Source organism: Symphodus melops (assembly GCF_947650265.1).
Source record: "Symphodus melops genome assembly, chromosome: 12".
In the NCBI taxonomy this organism is placed as follows: domain Eukaryota; kingdom Metazoa; phylum Chordata; class Actinopteri; order Labriformes; family Labridae; genus Symphodus; species Symphodus melops.
The window spans coordinates 3,555,215-3,576,979 of NC_136702.1; the positions used below are offsets into that span (position 1 = coordinate 3,555,215).

Sequence of the window (21,765 nt, forward strand, 5' to 3'; positions counted from 1 at the left end):
CAGAGATTTATTGTTGTTGTTGTTGATAATGGTATTCATCTTGACCTCTGTCCAAACACAGACTTCATGCATAAACACAACTATGCTAGCTTGTTTAGTGGCATGTTTTAGTGCGTCATCTTGATCTTTTCATTACTATTAAAAAAAAGAAAAAAAAAGGATGCTTTTCTTGAGTATCATCCTCAATGTTGCAGCTTGGCTTTAGTTAAACTTCTTACAGTGTGAAGTCTTTTTTTTTTTTAGCTTGCATGCTTCGCTTTACCAGTAGCTTCACAGACACTGCTTTGTGGAAAAGCTTAAAGCTATTTAACACAGCTTTTCAAATTGGTTAAGGAAATTCAAAGTCCCGTGAGCCGCTGTCATACTGTGTACAGCATGAGAAATACGGTAAATCCCTTTTATACAGCATAAACCTCCCACAAGGTGAAATCCATTTAAAGGTTTGTGCTTTTGGTCACTCAAAGATCGAAGGGACAATGCTCTTCTCCTGCACTTTTAAAGTGACATTAAAAGCCTCACCAGGCGGCCCCTCCGCTTCGCATGCTTTGAATTTTAGATTTGTTAAAGCCAGGTTCAAACAGCGGCGAGGTTTAAGCGTTGTTCACCACATAGAGTGTGTTTGTGCCTCTGTCAGGTTGTATCAGGATTGTTGCGTGTGATGCGGCGTGAACAGCTTTGTCCCTCTCTGCATGAGACACCACCACAGCACCGGATGCTTCCCTGCTCTGCTCACCGCATGTTCTACTTTCACTGCTTTTATCATGGTTTACTTGAACTTGATTAGCGTTTTCTTTTCTTTTCTTTTTTGAGGATGCTGTTTGCTCTACCAATGTTTAAAATGTTGGAAAAGAAAATTACAAAATTCCTTAGAGAAATGTTCACTTACTGAGCAAAATCCCAAATCAGTAGCCGAACTCATTTTTCATATTTGAGGTTTGTGGAGGGCTGGTGTCGATCCCAGTTGTCATTGAGCAAGAGGCAGAGTTCACCCTGTCAGACAGGGATTCAAATTGTGAGTCAACAGTGCTAACGACTGCACCACTGTGCAGCCGAGGAACATATTAAAAAAGAAAACCTGTTGATTAATTTCCAGCCTGTCAACACAAAGTCATCACACTTACAACATCTATGCACAACCGTAAAACACCAAGCATTGGACACATTAATGTGCATTAGTAGCCTTCACTGTGTTTTATGTGTGCTCCTGGTAAATGTCACTGCTTTTATCTCCTGAACTTTGACATGATTTAGCTTCTTCTAACCCTCTCCCCTTCTCTCTTCTTTCTTTTCTCTCAGCTCTCAGTCCGTGGATCTCCTCTTTCTCCCACCCTGGCGTGAGAGACTATTCCCAGCTCACCCTTGACCTGACTAGGAATGAGCTTATTGTGGGTGCCAGGTAAGAAACTGTAAATCCACTCAGCTTTTCACCCCGCGGTGCACATTACTGAGAATGTGATACCCTCTCTGACTCACTCTTACTGTGCGGTTTACGGATAATGATGCGTCCTAAGTGCTCTACTGAGGCCTCGTTGGACTGAGTCAAACTCTGGATTTGGCAGAAAGGAGGAATTTGGAAGAAAAATGTCATACCATAAAAATGTATTTGTACTAATGTGTGTGTCTTCATGTTCTTGAGGGCCTATCAAAGTTAAACGTCTAAATATATAAATGTATACTACAAGCAGAGCTGAACACTTGACTTTTATTCCTTAATCACTAATTATGATTAACACATTTTGATGTGCACATTGATTTGAAAAATAATAATCAGGAGCTTTAGCTTTTGTTAAATTAGGTTTCCATTATCATCCGAAACTTGCTCTTACAAGGTAAGATGGATTGTGGACAACCTGAGCAAGAGCCGAGGTCAAACCTCTCAATCTTACATCAAGATAAAAAAAGGGAAGATGGACGGTCACTGTTTAATTCCTTTTCTTTGAAGTTTAAAGCAGCTAAGATGTCTGTCCCTTTTCTGACTCCTTATTTGCATTTATGAACTTCATTATCTTGCCTGTCATGTTGTGCAAATACTCAATCTTGTCCTTTCATTCTTTTCTCTTTCCAGAAACTTCCTGTTCAGACTGGACCTCAGCAACATGTCCCTGATACAGGTAGGCCCTCTAATGCATTTACTTCTTTGCCTCCATGAGCCCTCATATCATTTGATGGCTTTTTAAGTTGTAATTTTTCATGTTTTATATATATATATATATATATATATAATTGTATTTTATTTTTTTATTTTTTTCACGGAGCAAGTTTTTAGCCTAGAGTTTACTATACAACAAAAGAGACAATAATTGAATGTAAAGTGGTGGGTGTATTTCCAGATTTATGTTTGTTTATTTGCTTTTGAATAACATTTACCACAGTTAGTTCTGATCAAGGGATTTGATTTGGACAAAATACACTCCATTAGTGCTGACAGAGGAAGAGGTCCTAAAACTGGCCATACAAACTGTCTTGGTCTACACAGTTAAACCTACGAATACAAAGAGCTGGTGTGCTGTAGTTTGAAGTTGTTAAAAAGGTTGAAGGAAAGCTGGAAATACCACATTTGAGGTAGTCCACTGTAAGACAAAGCAGCATGTGAGCCGTCCTTCCCTCCGTCCACTTTTTTGCTTTCATCCAATGACCACAAAACTGTCTCTGTAAATATGTCTGACTTTCCCTTTAACACAACTCTTTGTCCATTCTGCGAGTTAACTACAAACGAGTTGCTGCAGGACATTCTTTTTTTTCATTCACTCCATCTTACTTGCATGTAACAGTTTGATGTTGCGGAAATGTTCCTCAACAAATGTCGACAAAAAACTGCATCGAGTTTGGTGTTTTTTTAAAAAATCATTATCAATCCTGTTTGTTGTTGCTCTGTGTGGGCACCACTTCACGTTAAGAACTTCTGAGCCCCTTGTTGAGTAATTTCATTGACATTTGTGCAGAAGGTGCGCACCGCTGTGGGGCTTTCCTCGTCCATTTTAACACCAGATGTCAATAAAACATGGCCGGCTCTAATCTCTCCTTCGATTTTCTGACGGTGAAGTTGAAGTCTCTGTAAGTGATGTTTTATGTTTGAACTACAAACTTCTTCTTCTAATTATTTAAAACTGCTGTTAACCAGAGGCAGAACTCTAAAAGCACATTTTCAGCTCAGTGTTTGTCCAAAAGAAACGAATGATAAGGGCATCCATTTACATGACAGGTTCAATATCCTCCTGGAGGAGAAAGAACGCCGAGGTATGGACGTGCATAAATATATGTTTTAGTGTAATGTTGTCGATACATACATACATTGTTTGAGTGTAGGCAGACAGTTTTTTTTCCATGTCTTCCTCTGACTGTGGGTGTGAAGTGTAGGGCTGGAAGTGTTGGCTCTGGGGCAAATGGTTGCCGTACAGTTGCATCAGGCGTTCCTATGACAAGCCTGCGACTCTGGGATTGTGTAATCTACACTGCTATATGTCACTTATGAAAAATAGCAGATTCAGGGCTTCTCTCCATGCTTGATCTTCTTAGTTTGCCAAAGTTTTCTGCTACTGAAATGCAAGCTCATGTCAGTTCTTTAAGTCAGTGAAGGGCACGTAAAGTACCGTATCATATTGAATTGTATATTATGTTATTGTATTGTACAATATCGTGTCGTATTGTATCGTAGTATCGTATCTTACCGCCTGGTATCAAGGCCCGCAGGCCACATCCAGATGCCAAACACATGGCTTCGGTGTATAAACCAAGAGGGCACTTAAATGCCATACCGTAAGTACCATATGGTACTTTTCAAAATGTAAAATTCAAAAATCAAAAAATTAAAAATTCGCACCGTATTGTTCTGTATCGTTCTGTATCCAGCCCGTCATGTTTGTTTGTGATATTCTCTGAGGAATCTTATTCTGCTCGCTGCCATTGCAGAGAAACCTGCCATTAAAAACGTTAACATACTGTGGACTCTTCTGTCTTTCTCAGTGTGTCACCTTCAATGCTAAATGTCACTTAGTGAAAACGTATGACAGATTCAGGATTCAGCTTAAAATAGTTTACCAAACATTTGTGCTACGGCCTTGCATACTCATATAATCGATTTGAATTTCATTTCGACTCCGTAGAGGACATGTGAGAGTTCAGCCTGATAAGAAACTTTGCACACTCATTCAATAAAAAGTAGTGTTGCATCCTTTGTTTCCACTGTTGCTGTTGGAGATTGAAGGGCCATAGTTTTGGTTTTGCATGATTTAGCCCATTAACTTCAAATATTGTGTTCTTTTGTGATTTTGCACATTTTTCCAAAGCAAACCCTGTGCTTTTACATCCATTTTCCACTTTCCATGCAGACATTGGTTTCAGTTGGCTATCAGAGTTGTGTCTGAGGCACAACAGCATGGATGATGTTACTCTGGTAGATCTTTGCATGAAAATTGTTCTCTTCAGTTTCTGATTTTCCAGCAAAAATACATGATTGAAATAAGGCTGGTCCATAACCAATAAAAACTCTCCAAAGTAAAACACCTTGGCGTATTCACACATTCAAATGTTTAGTTTTGATTTGAATCAAAAATCACGCTTTTATTTATTTCCGATTGAACCATCATCATCAGTCATTGTTCACAGGCTTGTTTAAATATTCTTTAATTTGTCAAATCTGTAGAGACCCAGAGTGAAATATGAAGCCCCCGTTCTATTATTATTTCAAAGACAACAACCTGCATTACTTTACACGCACATTTCCCCCGCTGGATCAGCAGCCTGGATTTGTCTGACAAAGTTCTCTTTCACAGAAGCCACCGCTGAATGACATGATGTGTACAGCTGCCACCCGTGTGTCACTGCCAATATCAATGCGCCTTTTGTCTGCATGTCCTAGTTGTCTGCCTTTTAGAGGAGAGAAGTTGACTTATGAGGGTTTTCATTTGTTTTCTCCATGCTAGTGTTGTTTCTCTGCAGCTCTGTGAAGCCGAGCTCTTTGTCCTGAAAGAGACATCTGCCATCTTAGCATGCTTATGACATGCATCCAGTGAGCGTTTGCACAAATATGCCTTCAAAAACACCAGAAATTCTCTGCATGTGTGTTTCTCCTTCACACACATATACAAACTCCTACTCGTCCTTATTGTGAGCCGTAGAGATAAATGAGGTAGATCCTACTTCACTCGGGCCAGTGCGGAGGTGTCATCCGTGATGCCAAGACTGAAATCAATGAGAACATTATACAAACTGCCTGTTGAGGCAGAGACAAGGGCCTGTACCCTGGTGCTCATGTGCCAGTGAACCAAAAAGCTGTCCAAAGAGACGGAGGAAGGCAGCATCTTAAAATACTCTCTCTTCTCTTTTGTTGTATAACTGAATGGAAAACAAACCAGAATCTCCCACTTGCCAGTTCAAGCCTCTGCTTCCACATCAAAGACTCGTTTCTCCGAGGCATTTGGGCATTTTTAGAATCCTGTTGCTTGTATATCCACGCCATCGGTTAGAAGTAAAGACTGTTTTCACACTAGTTATTATTATTTATTTTTTTTACTTAAACTTGACTTAACCTTGCAACACTTTACTCGAATTGCAATAAAACACATTTGTCAAACTCAAGGCCTGCAGGCCACATCCAGATGCCAAACATCTTGCTTCGGCGTATAAACGAAGAGGGCACTTAAATATGTTTTCTTTTTGCACTGTTTCCCTTAAAGGTATAACATGTGCCTTTCCCAGAAGACGTCCAGTAGATGATGCACTTTAGCTCTTCCCCCCGCTTAGTGTTCCAACCCAGGCTAACCTCTGTAGGACTAATATCTATTCTGCTATGGATTTGGTTCATATTTTAAACATACATCTCCTTAAAGCACTTGTAAGAGGGGGGGGGGTCACATTTGAATTATATTAGAGCCTCTAAGTGAAACGTGAATAAGGTGTAGCAAGTATGATCCTGTCACCGTGAACATGGAGCATCAACCCCAGAGGGAGTTTCACTTCACTTAGAAATTATCCCTCAACAATATATTTAGTTAAAAACATTAGCTTTCTTCTATATTAATGTCTAAAATGTTGCATATTCTAACTTTTAATCAGAAGGTAAACTGTTTATAGGTACAATATCTGCATACTTTCACCCCCTCTATATCCATGTGAGTCACATTAATGATGACCAATGATAGTTTCGCCACCATAAGGTCTTATTTGAAAAAGCCTGGCCCTCACCTAATCACAGTTTTACACACCTGCTCTAAGAAAATACAGATATGAACAATGTCACAATAAAGAAGGACATGTGATCTTCTGTACTGTCTGCAGAGAGGAGGTTGAAATAAAGTGAGTGATTGAAGTTGTTCAGATCATGAGAAAAATCATCATACGTCCATGCTTCCAAAGAACTCTGTTCAGACACAGTCCAACGATCGAAACAGTTTGTGTGTTTTAGATGACAAACTGTTCTGAACAGCTTTTCCCCTTTAGGCTTAGCTTCTTGGTCTGTAGACAAGCAGGGCTGGTTTCCAAACAACAAAAACAAAAATATAATTTCCCTTTAAAGCCCTCATCAAACCTTCCATTGCAATTAAATTCCAGTATCATTTCAATCTGAATAGAGTGGACTAAATTGTCTAAAAGCTTGTCTTCGTTTGTAACCTCTTCGTCATGTCTGGTTGAAAAAACTAATCTGTTTGAGAGGCATAATGGATGTTACAAAGCGTTTATGACCTGTAATGACAACAGTCTGGATGTTATTCTTTCTTTTCAATGCTAAACAGATGCACCACAACAACCATAAGTACGCACCATAAGTACTTGAATCATAAAGCAATAACACAACTGTTCATGGTGCAATTATGTGAAAGCACATTTTCTGATAAATTTCAGTTTAGCCTTGGATTCCAGTACTCAATTTTCTGTGTCTTTGTTCTGTATAGCTGTGAAAGCAGGACTTTACAGGCATTGTCTAACATGGCTTATCTTTCACCCATTTACTTCAAGGTTGTTAATGATGTCAAACAAAGTCTTTATTGTGAATTTTTGGTCCATTCGTAAGTTATTGACCAGGAAATGGACGGTTGAATGAGATTTCAGTCAATAGTGAGGGGAGCTGACTCAGTTTACCTTGAGATATTCTTCATAGAGAGTTTTTTTTTGTGACTGACTGAACTCCAGGACCCTGCCTGGAAAAACACAAATAACAACATTGCACACTTCCTGAAGTATATTAGTGAGTCATCATATGTCTCCAATTTTCTCTTTTTTAAACAACATTATCTTCACCCATCATCCACCTGCTTGGATCCTAGTTTCTACCATCGCTGGTTCACAGACTTTTTCTCTGCGAAGGTTTTCGTGACTGCTTTTAAAACACAGGCGGCTACAGCCCCGATGCTAAACAATAGCTTTACAGCTGTGCAATTGCTTTCATATTTTCAATGACAGTGCTGATTGTATTGTGAATATGCATAAATGGCACTCTTCCACAGAGCACAGCATTGGTTCTGTTAAATCTACTCCTTTTGCTTCCAGTACTCAGGGTTTTTCCTGCACTTTAAAGTGCAAGACGGCCGCCTCCAGCATATTTCACAACACCCCCGTCAAAGTCTGATGTGTGTTTTCGTTGAGAACACGGTTTACTGCAGACAGCACTTGTTGAATGTGTCATTTTTACCTGCAGTTACATTATAGCGCTACGCATATGTTGTGGCACTTCAGTATTATGTGTCCAGTGCAACAAAAAAACAACCCTGTTATCAGTGGAGGTGGGCTTGGCCAATCGGAGGTCAGCAGGGTTTAAACTCCAACTTGTGAAATCTCACTTGCAATCTTAATAATAATATTCTACCAAAAGCCATCCTTAAGCATTGTGAGCCTCAGCCCAACTGTAGCATGTAACTGTTAGTGAAGTACAACCGTACCATGGTTTGACTTGCACAAGTTGCCGTCAGGTTTGGGGTCCTCACTCTTTTTAGAGAACATATTTATTCGTGTTTTTTCAAATACAGGCGACTTCTATTGAAGTTAGGGTTCCCATGTGTAAACGCCATTTAGAAACAACCCGCTGATCGATGGTATTTAAGACTTTATTTATGGAAATCTTCTGAAATGTGTGATGATTCATGGTGAGTTTGTTTGAGAATATAAATTCAATAGAAACAATTTTCCATGTTTTGTTTTCCGTCCCTCTTCAAAACTGCGTGTCATTTTGGAAACAAAACATGGAGAAGTTTACTTCTGTAAGAACTCAAACAACTTTAAAACTTTTTTTTTTTAAAGTCAAAGGTCAACCTTACTTAAAGGAAGTTTCAGAGGCTGGTGTGAAAGTTAAGAGCAGCAGCTAAGGTCAGGCACAAAGTCATCTTGTAGAGATGAAAGCAGGCCTGTGGGGTGCAAAGCATGACTGGCTCTACTTTGAAATGAAGGTCGTCCATTGAGAGCAGGTGAAACTCATACTGACGCTGTTTAGAAACAACTTGCTGATTGATTGAAAAGCAAACCAAAGAGGGTGGCCTGCTCACCGTCTAATCACAAAGTTGCATTCTCTGCTTACCCATTCATCTGCTGGAACTGGCTGGCTTCAGCTTTCCAATGGAAGCGTTTAAATGGCCTGTAACCACACACCGCTGTCCCCATCACTATCACCATCCCTCCCCCCCCTGTACTATCCACGTTTACCAGCATTGCAAGTTTATGTGCTGGCGTTTTTGTGTGGGTTGTTTGTGTGTCATCCAAGCGGCAGCCTATGACAGGACCAAGTGATAAATCCTGCCCCAAACCACTTAGCCTGAAAACAAAACTACGGTGGCCAACAAGGGCAAATGTGCTACAACATTGGAAAAAAAAATCTTTAGATTCAGAGACAAAAGTTGAAAAATGAATTCACAAATCCAAAACAAATACAACAGGGAAGAGTAAAATAATAATAATTTTAAATTATCTTTTAAAGTGTGTGTGTGTGTGTGTGTGTGTGTGTGTGTGTGTGTGTGTGTGTGTGTGTGGCTGCCAATGTAAAATCACATTCAAAGCTCAAAAACTGAAATATTCAGTTAACTATGAATTACTATTACAATACATCTAAACATTATTTTTTACTTTGCATCTTGTATTTGTATCACTTGTGTCGTTAATGTATTCATTTGACTTTTTGTAATGTTTTTAAATGTCCATTGTGCTTCCTTGTTGGACTTCTTTTGAATTCAAGTTTGTGATTATTAGATTGTCATTGTTTATGAGGCCAGTTGTTGTATGGAATTTGCCCTTTTTAGGCCACCGTACAAAACATGAGCTAGCAGCATGAGCCATGCTGCAAGAAGTTGAGATGAAGGGCCTGATTTAACTTCTGTGAATAAATGCATGACCATGTGTCTGTCAAGGCAGTTAAGCTTTCATCTGCCAGCTTTGCAGTCTTTGTGTCCGAGGTTTTAGATGCTGGACCGTGCCAGAGGGGGGTGCAGGGCCACCTAGGTGCTGATTCCAGGGCTTTCAAAGCCACGGCCAAGACTGTTCTGTTCACGCACCTGGGAGAACACCTGCTACGGCCATTAGTGAGCAGGCAAGCGTGGAGGAATGAATGCGTAGGCAATCAGCAGAGAAAGGGACTGAGAGGGAGGTGGAGGAGACAGACAGGGAGAGCCGGGGATAAAGAGGTAGGCAGGAGCCCGAGAATGAAAGACAGAGAAGATAACAAGAGGAAGAAAGAGCGAGACGCAAATCCAAGAGAACAACAGTGAAAATCGCACATACAGCACCGAGCTGAAGAAATGAAGACAAATGAGAAAGAGGAGAGGAGTGAATATAAGAAAGAGAGTGTGTGTGTGTGTGTGTGTGTGTGTGTGTGTGTGTGTGAGTTTTGAGTGTGCGTGAGGGAAGTGACAAGATCTCAGTCTGCTCCAGCTCAGATTTTCCCTCTCTGGACACTTCCTCTGGTGAGCCTCTGAGGAGTCATGAGCAAAAGTTCCCGGTGTGCAGAACCCTCACAGGACGTGTAGAGCCATCAGAGGCAATGTATCTCACACACTGTGCCTCCTGTTCTTGTTTCTGTATGTGAGACAAGCAGACTTTGGCAAAGTAGGTGGAGGGTTTCAATGAATAAGTAATTGGAACATTTCTCTACTGCCTGAAAACAAAAAAAACAATCTACAATCATTTTACCACAAAATGTAGATGTTAAAAAGAGTAAGAACAGAAAAGGAACCGGCTGTAAACGTTTATAACTCTAACTGTTTATGCTCTTTTAAGGCATAAAGTCTGACTCTATAACTGTGTGCTTTAATGGTCCAATGTGTAATGTTATATTTCTTACTGGTATCAGATTTTAGAAAGCAGCAGCATTTATAACAACAAATTACTTTTTGCACGAGTTAGCCAAACAGTGAAGTCTCTCATCGATTTCTGTTCCATCAAGACGCCACACCAGGTTTAATAACCACTAGAGTTGAGTGTTCACATTCTTCCTTCCTGCATGTCATCACACCTGAACGGGTGAATGGGTCAGAAATGTTTTAATTGGAATCGTTGCTGCAGGGTTAGCATCAGAAGACGCGATAAACATCAGTAAAGATTTACAATAAGCTGTACATTTGACTCTTGAAAGACAGCAGGATGAGTGACTCAGCTCATGTGAGTCATCCTTTAGCATGCTAATGATCCACAGAGGCTTACATTTCACTGTCTACCAGTTTGTACAGAACTGAAGAAGCCTTTCAGAGGAGAGGTGAAATGAAAGGATCAAACTTTGAATTAACAGCAGGATAAGATTTTTGTCAGACATCACTAGTTTCACATGTAAGGGACCAAGTGTTGCCAGATGGAAAATACAGAAATATGCAGTTTTAAAATTATCATAGTTTACTTAAAACTACCGTACTTTTTTTTTTTTTTTTTTAAACTGGACCTGGTCCTAAATACCTGTGTAGCATCTTTAAGTCGTTGTGACGTGCGTTTTCCTTCAGTCCGTCTGGCGTAACATACCACATGCGTGAGCAGGACATCAGGTGATGATCTGCTTGGCAGTTAGAGCCGAGCAGCGAGAGAGCCAATTAGAGAGGAATTGAACGCCTGAAAGTTTTAGAAGATAAAGCTCAATCAATGGCGTCTTTGTTTTCCTCAGAAGATGATACAATTTGTTTAAAGACAAAGTACTCTGTGTTTTATCCTCATACTGTACTTGACACGAAAACACACACAATCACCAGCATAGCTACCTCACAGTGGGACTGTGCAGTCTTTCTACTCTGCCAGAGTTCAGACTCAGAAGCTGCTGCACATCCTCAGAGTTCGGCGTCTCTATATCCTCCTTCTATTTTCATTTTTTAACTCAGCTTCTCTCTGTGTGTCTTTTTTTGTGTCAAGTAGAGCCGGTATTAGTGCTGGTGGTGGGTCTGACTGCATCCACCCACATGCTCTGTCCTTGCAGCTCCCTCTGACACAGCTCCCTCTCTCTCGCTATCTTTCTCTCTCTCTGTTGTGCCGGTCCGTCTGATCTCCGCCGCAATCACAGCAGCAGGAGGAAGATGGTGGGAGGAGAGTGTGTTTGTGTGCAAGTGTGTATGCGTGGTGGGGGGATAAAGCCGAGTAGTGGGAGAATGGTGAAAAAAAAAAAGAAAATTCTGAGGTTCAGCGAAGCTCAAGTGCTCAACGGATGGGAGGGGAAGAGGAGAGCTGCAGCAGGAGCTCTGTATCTGTTCCTCTAGCCTTTTCGCATATGCACTCCTGAAAACTTCTAGAAAGTTTCAGGACAGGATGCCCCTGAAATCTTCCTGAGGTGCCTGTTGACACTTGCAGTCTCAGGAGGCATGATGTGATGTAAAATGGCAGATGAGGCATCAGAATCCAGCGTTATGATGAGGTCTGTGCCTTTAAATCAATGCTACTTGTAATAATAAAAGTATTCACAGTAAGGAACAGAGCACAAGCGTTTGTAGCAGGATTATTGCATGCATGACAATCACACCGGTCATGTGATATAAATGTCATCAGCCCTGTGCCCTGTTAGCCTGCTTGCATTGAATTTTCCTGAATATTTCCTTCTGTGGTCTCACATAAACTTAACCCTGACTTCTCACAGAAAATGTACTAGAGGACTGGTAGGAAAAATCTGGATGAAATGAATGGTCTGTATGCGTTTACACATTCAGTTCAACCCCAAAAATTTGAGAATATTTTCAGGAGTTTTGTGCATGTGTGAAAACACCATATGGGGCGACTGTTGCGTAGTGGTTCGTTTGCACCCCATGTGTAAAGCTGAAGGCACAGGTTTGGGTCCAACCTGAGGCTCCTTTGCTGCATCCACTCTCTCTCTCTCTCTCTCGCTCTTCCTGGTTTCTGATTTTTTTCTTTCCTGTCTCTCCAATGATGGCTTGAAAATCTAAAAACCAAACAGACAAAAACAGTGTCTGATTTGTTTTTATTTTTCTCTTCCTTTGAGATGCATATGGCAGATGTGCTGTCAGCGAATCCTGATTAGTTGAAAAAAATAAAAACTGCAACCTTTGTTGGGCAGACTTTCAAGACAGAGATGGAATTGAAGGCACACCTCATCTTTGACTTTATTTTCCTTTTATCATCTTTTCTTACCTTCTTTTGTAGTTTCAAAAGTAAAGAAAATAACACAGGCAGAGAGCCCTTTTTTTTTTCTTTTTTCCACTTTTACAACGTAGCCTACTAACCGGAGATAGAGTATTGATTCTTCTCCTGCTAACATGTTTGTGCCAAACCTTGGAGGTACTAAATTATACTTCATGTGTTTGTCTCTGGCTGCTTTTTTTCCTCCTTTTTGTGAGGCACAGAAGTCAGCGTTGTCCTCTTCAAATTGTGTCTGATGCTGTTTTTTTCTTCAGTCATGCCAAGAGATGTCGTCACAGACACTTGTCGAAACACCGATACTCACACATACACATGCATTCATATACCTCCTGCAACACGGATGTGGTTGCTCTTTCTGTCTTGCTCTTTTTCTTCCCTTCAACATTTTTTCCGCTCACAGATGTGCAGATGTTTGAAGAGGTCAAGGCTTCAAAGATTCCAGCCTTAGCCTTATGAAAAATATGGTGAAGAATGTAACTCTAGGTATCAGCCGGTACGGGGTCACGCATGTTCTGACCTCACTTGTTAGTGAGTTAAAACACCAGCATAGAAAAGAGCTGGAGGACTGAGGAGATAGAAATAAAGAAAGGGAAAAGGAATAAAAAGGTGTGGCGTAGGTTGAAGTACAAGAGTGAATAGAATATATAAAAATCTCTTGCTCTTTCCTGACATTTTTGCAGAGGAAAAATTCATGCATTTTGTACTCCGATCATAAAAAAGCAGCATGCATTGTAAATTGAAAAGGTATATAGGAATTTTTAAAAAAGCTAACAGAATGGATATAAAGGATGCTTGGCAATTCTTTTTTTAGTAATAAAAATGCAGAACCCCTGCCAGTTTGACTGAATCTTTTATTACTCTCTCAGAGAGAACTGAACCTGGATTAGCGTGACTTGGTCCGATTGATGCCAGCAGTGACAAAGCTTCATGGTGATAAAATAATGTAATAAAATGTCCACAGAACGTTAAACACACTGCCTCAGCATAAATATTCATTTCAGCTGTCTGTCCATGCATTCATCTTGTTTAAAACATCGTCATATCTGTGAAAAGAAAACGTTATAGTGCTAAAACGCTAACTCCTGTTTTGTTTGACGTTGTGTTGCTACGAAGAAGAGGCAGCGTTTAATTGAAAAATCAACAGTGTTCTACTGAGAATGTCTTGAATAGTTCACATGTACTGTACAGTAGCAAAAGAGAAAACTGTGTTTTATAAGACATGAAGGAGCTAGCAAGCATGCTACTAGCATAGCTAGATTGTGGCTATACTTTACAGGCCTGAAAGATTTGCTGAGGAAGTCTGTTGACTACCAATCTCTGAACCCTTTGGCAATCATTGAGAAAAAGAAAGAGAAGGCCAGGACAGAAAATCTGATTTAAAAAAACAAACTGACCTCACATTATGTAAACTTTTGACAAATGGATCTAAAAGGCGCATTTATACCTAAAAGCTTTTTTAAATAAAACCAACAGGAAAAAATATGATTTGTTTGTCCCTCCTGTGCTCATCAGTGTATAAAGAGGTGAGAGGAGCATGGGGGAGGAGGGGGAGGGAAAAGGTCTTTGTCAGTCCATCAGATAATCCGTGCTCAGATAAGACTGAAGCAACATGGAGGTGGAATGTAAACACCATATTACTGTCTGGATCTCCTCCTATCTCTCTCCATCCATCCGTCTGCCTTAAACCGCTGCTTCACCATCCACGCTCTCACTTATTTTCATATCACTTATCTGCAATTTTGCATTCTTTAAACCCCAACAACTGCAAACCCCCCCAACCCCCCCCCCCCCCCCCCCCCCCCCCCAAAAAAAAAATCATCAATACATCACAATCTGTTTCTCTCCAGGAGAACATTTTATTTGCTCCAGGATTATTCCTCATTTTAAAATGTATTTCTCTGCACATGCAGAAGTCGCTCTTTGTACAGATCAATCACACGTCAACATGTGGTCGCATGAAGACTTTACTTCATACAGTATTGCATGCATTTAATTTAGTGTTGGAGATGATTTTTTTTAGAGATGCCAAGCCAAAGCAAGTCATTCATCGAAATTGGTGTCGTGGAAAGAAATATAAAAAATAAGTGTTGCAATATACGCCAACTCACATTTTCTTTTCACTTCTGTATCTTTGCAAATAAACGTTTTGGTCCTGGACTGATGAAAACATTTGCTTTGTAAGTCTGCTAGATAGTGCACATTTTTGCTGAGGTCAACAGAAGTCAGAAGATCATTTTTATTTCTCAGTAATAATGTCAGTTAAAGAAGTTGGTGAATAACTTTTTATGAAAGTTGAATTGTTTCAAACACCAGATTCGTTCTGTAATCCACATCCACATTGAATGTTTAGAATACAAGTTAAGTCGGTCCAAACTGCAGTTTGACTATGATAACGTTATAAAGAGTCTGGCCCCTGCTGATTCCCACTCTTACTAGTGTAACTGTAAAGTCAAGACCATGGAGCTGGCGGAAGAGGACGGGACAATCACAAAAAAATCTTCAGCCTGACTCCTGACTTTGTCTTCATGCTGCAAACTCACACTGGCTCTGTGTGATCCTGAGCTGCAGCTGAACTGAAGTGTTCCATCTAGCAGAGCACAGTCAGGTTTCCCTCTGATTGATTTGCCCTTTTTGAAAATGCATAGGGGAAATGGAGTTATGGAAAGGGACAAATGTGCTCTTTGTGATTTCATTCTTCACAAAAATAAAGGTGGTTAAAGCCAATTTCAACAGCCATCATCCCCCTGCTGGGATCGGAGCAAAACTTCCTTTCTCTTAAAGTCACCTTTTTTTTTGTTGCCGTGTCCTTATTTTCCGACTGGGAGACTTTACTTTTTGTTTGTTGTTAGTTTTCTGGCTGGGAACTTTTTAGAAGTTTTGAGAGGAGTTTTCCCCCCGTGTATCGGGGCCCTGGGATTTGTCCTTGTTGTGGTGTTTGTGTTTCGGGGGTTGTTGGAGTCGAGCTGTGGTCCCTGGCTCCCACAGACAGCTGATGATGAGCAGCCCCCAGGTGGCTGCCCTGCTGTGCGACATGATGGTCTGACTCCTCAGAGCTAAAGACCTCTTTAACAGATGCAGGGCCAGGGAAAAAGGCTGACAGCAGTACTCCAGCAAGAACTGCACTGCGGTCTTACGCAGTAATCCGTGTTAGAAAAGCAGATGTCAAAGAAATAAGTTGCTTTTTCTTTTGTTCCTCTTACCCAGTAATTTCTGTGTTGCTCTACATAGATTTTAAGTTCAGCAATATTACCAGTTCTTTGCTAATATACATCTACTTCATAAGTCACGGTTAATGCACTTCTTTTATATTGTTGGCATGAAAAAGTACTTTTCATTTACTACTTGGTTCTTTGTCTTTTTCCATTCTGTGTCAGCCTTTCAAATCTCCTCTTAACAATATACTTTCCAGCCTTTCATTTGGAAAGAAAGATGAAATGATTATGAGATCATTTATATCCGTCGAACTGCTTCGAGATCATGCTTTATTAAGCAGCTTGATGTGCTGGGTAGTTTAAAATCATACAAAACCCAAGTAAGTAAATTCCAAAGACAAAGAATAGTACTCTGTAAAAGGGTTTGCTTAAAATAAATTACAGGCTAAAATGTAAGACATTTTTATGAAACAGTAATTCAAAGTGGTATTTTATGATCTGCACAGCTGAAGTGTTTTGAAATGGGTCCTCGTTTAAGAAAAGATTCAGAGATTTCTAGAATAAAGTCTAAATATCAGGAGAATTAACTGTTAATATTATGAGAACTAAAACAACTAATTTCTTCTTTTATGACTTTTTAAATTAATTCCCAAAAATCTCAGAATTTTATCACGTGTTATGTGGTCACAATACTCTTTAATACATAACAGTTTGATTGCACGTTGATATCACAACAATATATTTTTCAAATGGTGATACTGATTTTTAATCCTATTTTCAGTGCCATCATTGGAGATGGAAAGAATTTTACTCACACTGTGGCTTCCTCAGTTTCAGCTTTTTATTAAAACCAAATTATTAAAACATGAACTCGGCATAAAAGCTCAGGGACAGTCTGTTCAAACCATTGTGCTGACACCTGACAGCAGCATGAAGAATGAGCGGCTCAAGCCGAACCATGTAAGGACAGTTACCATGCAGCTGCTACGACTGTTTGCTGTTGTTTGGTCCCAGCGTGCGACGTCTCCCCGCGGTGGCTCAAGGTCAGGAGAGCAGATCTGACCTGAGGGGTCACCGTGCGCTCCTTTAAACAGGAAATGTCGTCCACAAACTCCTCCATCAACAGGGACGGTCAGGAATGTCCCAAAACACGTAAAGAAAATAAATCATTGTGTTGTTTTAGGTGTTTTTTGTCACATGAAATTCCTCCAAGAGAAGAGGAAGTGACTTTGGTTTTGCTGAAGTCGCACTGACCTTTTCTCATGCTCGTAGTGTTCAAAGCAGAGGGGTTTATACCAGATGTATCTTTGATGATTATCTACATTATGCATGTGACATACAGCCACAGTCCTCGCACTTCTGAAGGACAGATGGATTCATGGATGAAAGAGCATGGAATCATTTGAAAAGACTGCCGGACGGACAATAAGCTGACCCTCTCACATATTCATATCCCACTGTATCGAGCTCCTCTCTCCTGCCCGGAGTTTGATGACTCATGGCTGATTTCATTCACCCTCTTCATTAATTCCAATGCTGCAAATGTGCCACAGATTTAATTATTGATGCGGCCTTTGTCCGAATGGAGGGATAATCTGTGAGCCTGAGAGCTGAGAGCAAGAGGAGGCCACTTGTCACAGAGTACGGTGCTGCAGCTTGGCTGGCCCGCTTTAAAGCCTCCTGAGAAAGAAGAGCTGCTTGTTACGACATACTGAATGTCTGTGCAGTGACGCCTGTGTTTAGATATTAGACCAAGTGTTGCTTTTGTTTCTTACAAATTGTGTTCTCATGGATTTATATCTCTGTGTGCTGGAAAGTTGCTGTAATAGTGTGCTACAAGAGATAGATGGTTTGATGTAAACGGTCATACAGTACAAACGTCTCTGAGCCTTCTCAATCTATTTACATCTTCTCAAAAGTCATGTATTCATGATTTAAGAATATCAAATGGGTTGAAATGATGCAAACTTGATTTTGGAGGACCACTGCCAGAATTAGAGTTCGTGGTAAAAAAAAAAAGAAATTCTTATCTTCTGAGATTTTGAACAGATGCATAACTCCCAAAAGTCGAATTTCTTTTTGGGCTAATCTGTAACTCCGTGCTCAGGTTAGGTCTTTATCTCAGTCCATGCCAACACAGTGAGAAATTCAGCCAGTCACACAGACGACTTGAGTAGATTCTGAAGTATGGACACATTCAAAAACAGACTGAATCCAGAATCCTTTTGAATCCAAAAATAGATTCTCAGTTGAATCAAGAATCCAAAATGAATCGAATCATGAGACAACCGAAGACTCCCATCCATCCTTTTAACAATCAAACAAATTAACAAACAAACCCATCTTGGTTGAAAAATCATTGAAAAGAATCCGTGAGTGGACCGGCCTGATTTTACCTGTTTTTGACCAAACATTTCCGATCTACTTCTCACTGTGAGAATTTATAACATAATGTTTGATAATTATTTTATATTCATGAAAGTGCTGTCTTTACAAAGTGTAGTTGTACGTTGCCTAAGTGTTGGCAGGTTGTGATCCTTCGGTTATGGAACACCAGAAAAAAAGACGAAATTCCCCGAATGGGTGTAGTCACTGATCCACAGCTGCAACAAGCCAGTCAGTCCTTTAACACTTTCTTAGTCTTCTCTCCAATTCTTGTGGATGAATCCTCCAAATGGCCACTGATAAGACAACCAATGAAGTCTGGCACGCTTGAAAATGTACAGACACCTGACCACCTGTCCAGTCAGTGAGTCAGAGTCAACAGGGAGCTGCTCGTGATGAGCGAGGGTCCCTCTGTGTTATATAATTAATATCTAAACTACAGAGGTGTTTGTGCTGAAATGTAAATCAGTCTATTAATCTGAATGTACTCTTTTACTTTCGAACCTCAGATAAAATGAAAAGCTGAAATAATGATCCTTATTTAAACACTGTGTGCACAGTGCCGTGTGTTACCTGCGTCTCTCTCTCTCTCTCTGCAGTGTGTGTGGGTGCACACACACTGCAGAGAGTGTTGCAGGAAGAGAAGGAGTAATCCTCTGCGCTGGTTGGTTGGTCATGGATAGACTGTCTGCCTTCACCTGTCAGCCTCCCTAATGTGGATTACAGTGAGTGGGAGGAAGTAACAGGGTGAGTGGGCGACCACATACAGGCTGGAAACAGAACCATGCAATGTATTCAACATCAGAGCAAGAGAGCGGGGCTTCTAGTTCTTACGTATACCGCTTTTTTATTTAAGAAAACTTCAGTAAATGTAAAAAAATCTAACCTTACAGTCCATACCAACTCTCACAGAAGCAGCCAGCTTACAACGGATGAATCCTAATGAACACAGCTCTGAATTACTCTCTGAAGGAGCACAGCAGTGTTTTTACAGTATTACAAAATTTGGCACATTAACCATGGAGAACAGCATGTCCTTGTAAGAATTTAATAACTTTTTTAGTATCTCTGTGTATTGAAACTTCTTTTTCAGCACTGTGCAAACTTTTTGTAACACCAAGTAAAAGGAAAAAAAAAAAAGAAAAAGTCGAGCACTAAAATTTTTAAAAGCTCTGTGAGGAGTGCTGGTTATGAAACAACAGGCATTAATATTAATGCCTCTTAATGACCTACAAAATCAAACCAGACCATGAGAGTTTGATAGCTTCTATGAAGTCATTCCTTGTGCTTTCAACCTCTGCTGCAGGGTGCTGCAGGTGTCACACAAAGTGAGTTACTGGAGAAACAGGCAGTGTCGATATTTTCCATGCAAACCAAAGGTTCCTCACAGGAGCTGTAAGCTGCAAATTCAGGGGTAGCATCCTTCGAAGGAATTGGCCTTCGTAGCCTGTGTAGACGAATGCAACCTTGTTGTTTTCAGTATTTGGTGCGAAGGATTTGCTTAAGTGCCTCGCTGGCTTCCAGCTTTGTCAGTAGTTAATTATTAGCTGAAAACGCAATCGGACTAAAGACATCCATTGAATCTGTTTTAAAAGGGCAGAGAGGTATGCTTGCTGAACCAGAGTCTTTAGTTCAAACTTGATTGGCTGTTGCTAAATGTTTGCAGCTCTTTTACCTTCCATTTCTTCTTCTTCTCATCCTTGGGCTGTGGTTGATTCATTTTAACAGGGCTGTTAGGTTTCAGGTTGTTTTTAGATATTTGTTCTCTTCTGTTACAATGCTGCAGCCTCGGGAAACAGCACACTGTCTTCTTTGTGCATACAGAAACCCAACTATGATGACTGATAAACTGAATCTTTTTCTAAAGCTGCCTTTCACACCTGGAGATTGGCTGAAAGTGTCGAAGTTGTCAGGAGTGTTTTTAGCGGCGTGTTCACGGCTCGATGAACATCTGCTGTTTGCTGTTCGTTTCTCCTGCCGTTGTCTGTCTGCTGTTTCTTTCTGCCCCTTTCTGCTTCTCTCAACCATGTAAACATTTAGTCATAACTTTTAAATGTTGTGTTTTTTTCGCTCGAGTGTAGACAGAGAACAACAGTGTGACCACCCCCTCAGACTGCTCTCCTCCGTGTCTGTGCGTGTGCTGACGAGGGTGTAGGTTAGGGACCTGGTGCAGCACTGGTTTAGTGTGTCAGAGTGGGTGTTTGACAAGGAGAGGTATGAGTAAAAGAGTGCTTCTGGTTGGTGTGTGTGTGTGTGTGTGTGTGTGTGTGTGTGTATGTGTGAGATAATAAAACACAAAGGAGAGGATGTGGGTGTGTCATTAGATCTGTGTTTGGAGACAATGAGCTGCGAGACAAAGCGTTGGTGAAAGTCATGTTTCATGCATCTGTGGTTTTGTATGTGGCTTTGGAAACCTGACACCTTTGTTTGTGTGACCGTGAACCTATGGGCGATTATTTCTATACACTTTTATGCATTTATTCTTTTTTCTTGCACACTGCCAAAGAATTCGCACTTCACCATGTATGGGTAAAAATTGCACAGACATCATATAATGCTGAAAGCTTATCTCCGGTCCACAAATCCAGCAAAGTATTCAATCAGCAAACAAAGAGGTGGATTGCAATCTTCTCCCTCCTTTCAAGGGCTTTCCCGCATTTAAACTGCTCCTTTGCCAATTCTGCTGTTTTAGTTGAAATCTGAGTTATAGTTCTTTATCGGTTCCTTGAATGAATGTCCGATTATTCTCTAATTTAACTGGAAACACTCTCAATGATTCTGCCCAAATCACATTTCCAAAAAAGCGGCATTGACGTTTTCTCTTAGAACAACAGATTTTGAAGATTTATTTCAAAAGGCGATTCTCCATTAGCTTCATTGTTAGCCAAAGGCTTTTTTTCTGCAGGGCATAACATGCTATCATTTCTCATGATGGCGTCCCGATGTTGGGAAGACATTAAATCACAACGGTTTTACCATCATTGTAATGAGGTCAGATCACAACGTTGGGCCGGTGTTGAATCATCACAACCTCCCAACATTTGATTGAAATTAGATTCCAGATGTTTGGCCCGATGTCAGTGTATTGTTAACATTTCTCAATGTTAAATCAGGTCACATCGCGACACTGGCCAAGCTCACAAATGTTGGTATGACGTCTGATGAGATCAGATCTCGATGTTTGGCTGGTGTCAAATCATGATCACTTCCCAAAATTGAATCAAGTCAGATCCTGATGATGGGCGTCAAGACGTCAAGTCATGACAGTTTTACAATGTTGGATTGATCTCAGACAGGATTTTAATCTGTGTTTTCTCTGTCTTTTCTTGTTTGATCTGAATAATAGTGGAAATACGATGAGAACTAACTACTACAGTATATGAGATCATCTAATTGAATAGCAGCCTGTTTGACAGGTGGGTTAGAACTGCACATGATGTAATAATGGTCCACCTGTGAAGACTTCTAGTGGTGTTAGCTCCTGTGTTACTGCGTTGGAGGGTGAGTGTTTCCCCTCTGCACCACCTGGCCACTGATTTGAGCCAAAATGTCCCATACGGGTGTGTTGCGTTCAACGTGTTAGGAGTGGGTCGTTGCTTAAAATAGTGCATGATTTAAGTCGGGAGCTGTGTGAATGAAAACACAGAAAGCATCAACAGTGCGTACGTATCAGGGGCTTTGTGGTGAG

The 21,765-nt window shown here is 40.5% G+C and overlaps 1 protein-coding gene across 5 annotated transcripts in view; it reads left to right on the plus strand.

Moving 5' to 3' along the window:
- The window catches only part of sema5ba (sema domain, seven thrombospondin repeats (type 1 and type 1-like), transmembrane domain (TM) and short cytoplasmic domain, (semaphorin) 5Ba), a 159,023-nt gene that overhangs the window by 80,941 nt on the left and 56,317 nt on the right, over positions 1 to 21,765 (plus strand). For all 5 annotated transcript variants that reach the window (XM_079356814.1, XM_079356815.1, XM_079356812.1 and 2 more), the window contains 2 exons: positions 1,297 to 1,396; positions 2,066 to 2,111. In XM_079356814.1, coding sequence (XP_079212940.1) covers positions 1,297 to 1,396; positions 2,066 to 2,111 — 146 coding nt within the window. The remainder of the gene's footprint in view (positions 1 to 1,296; positions 1,397 to 2,065; positions 2,112 to 21,765) is intronic.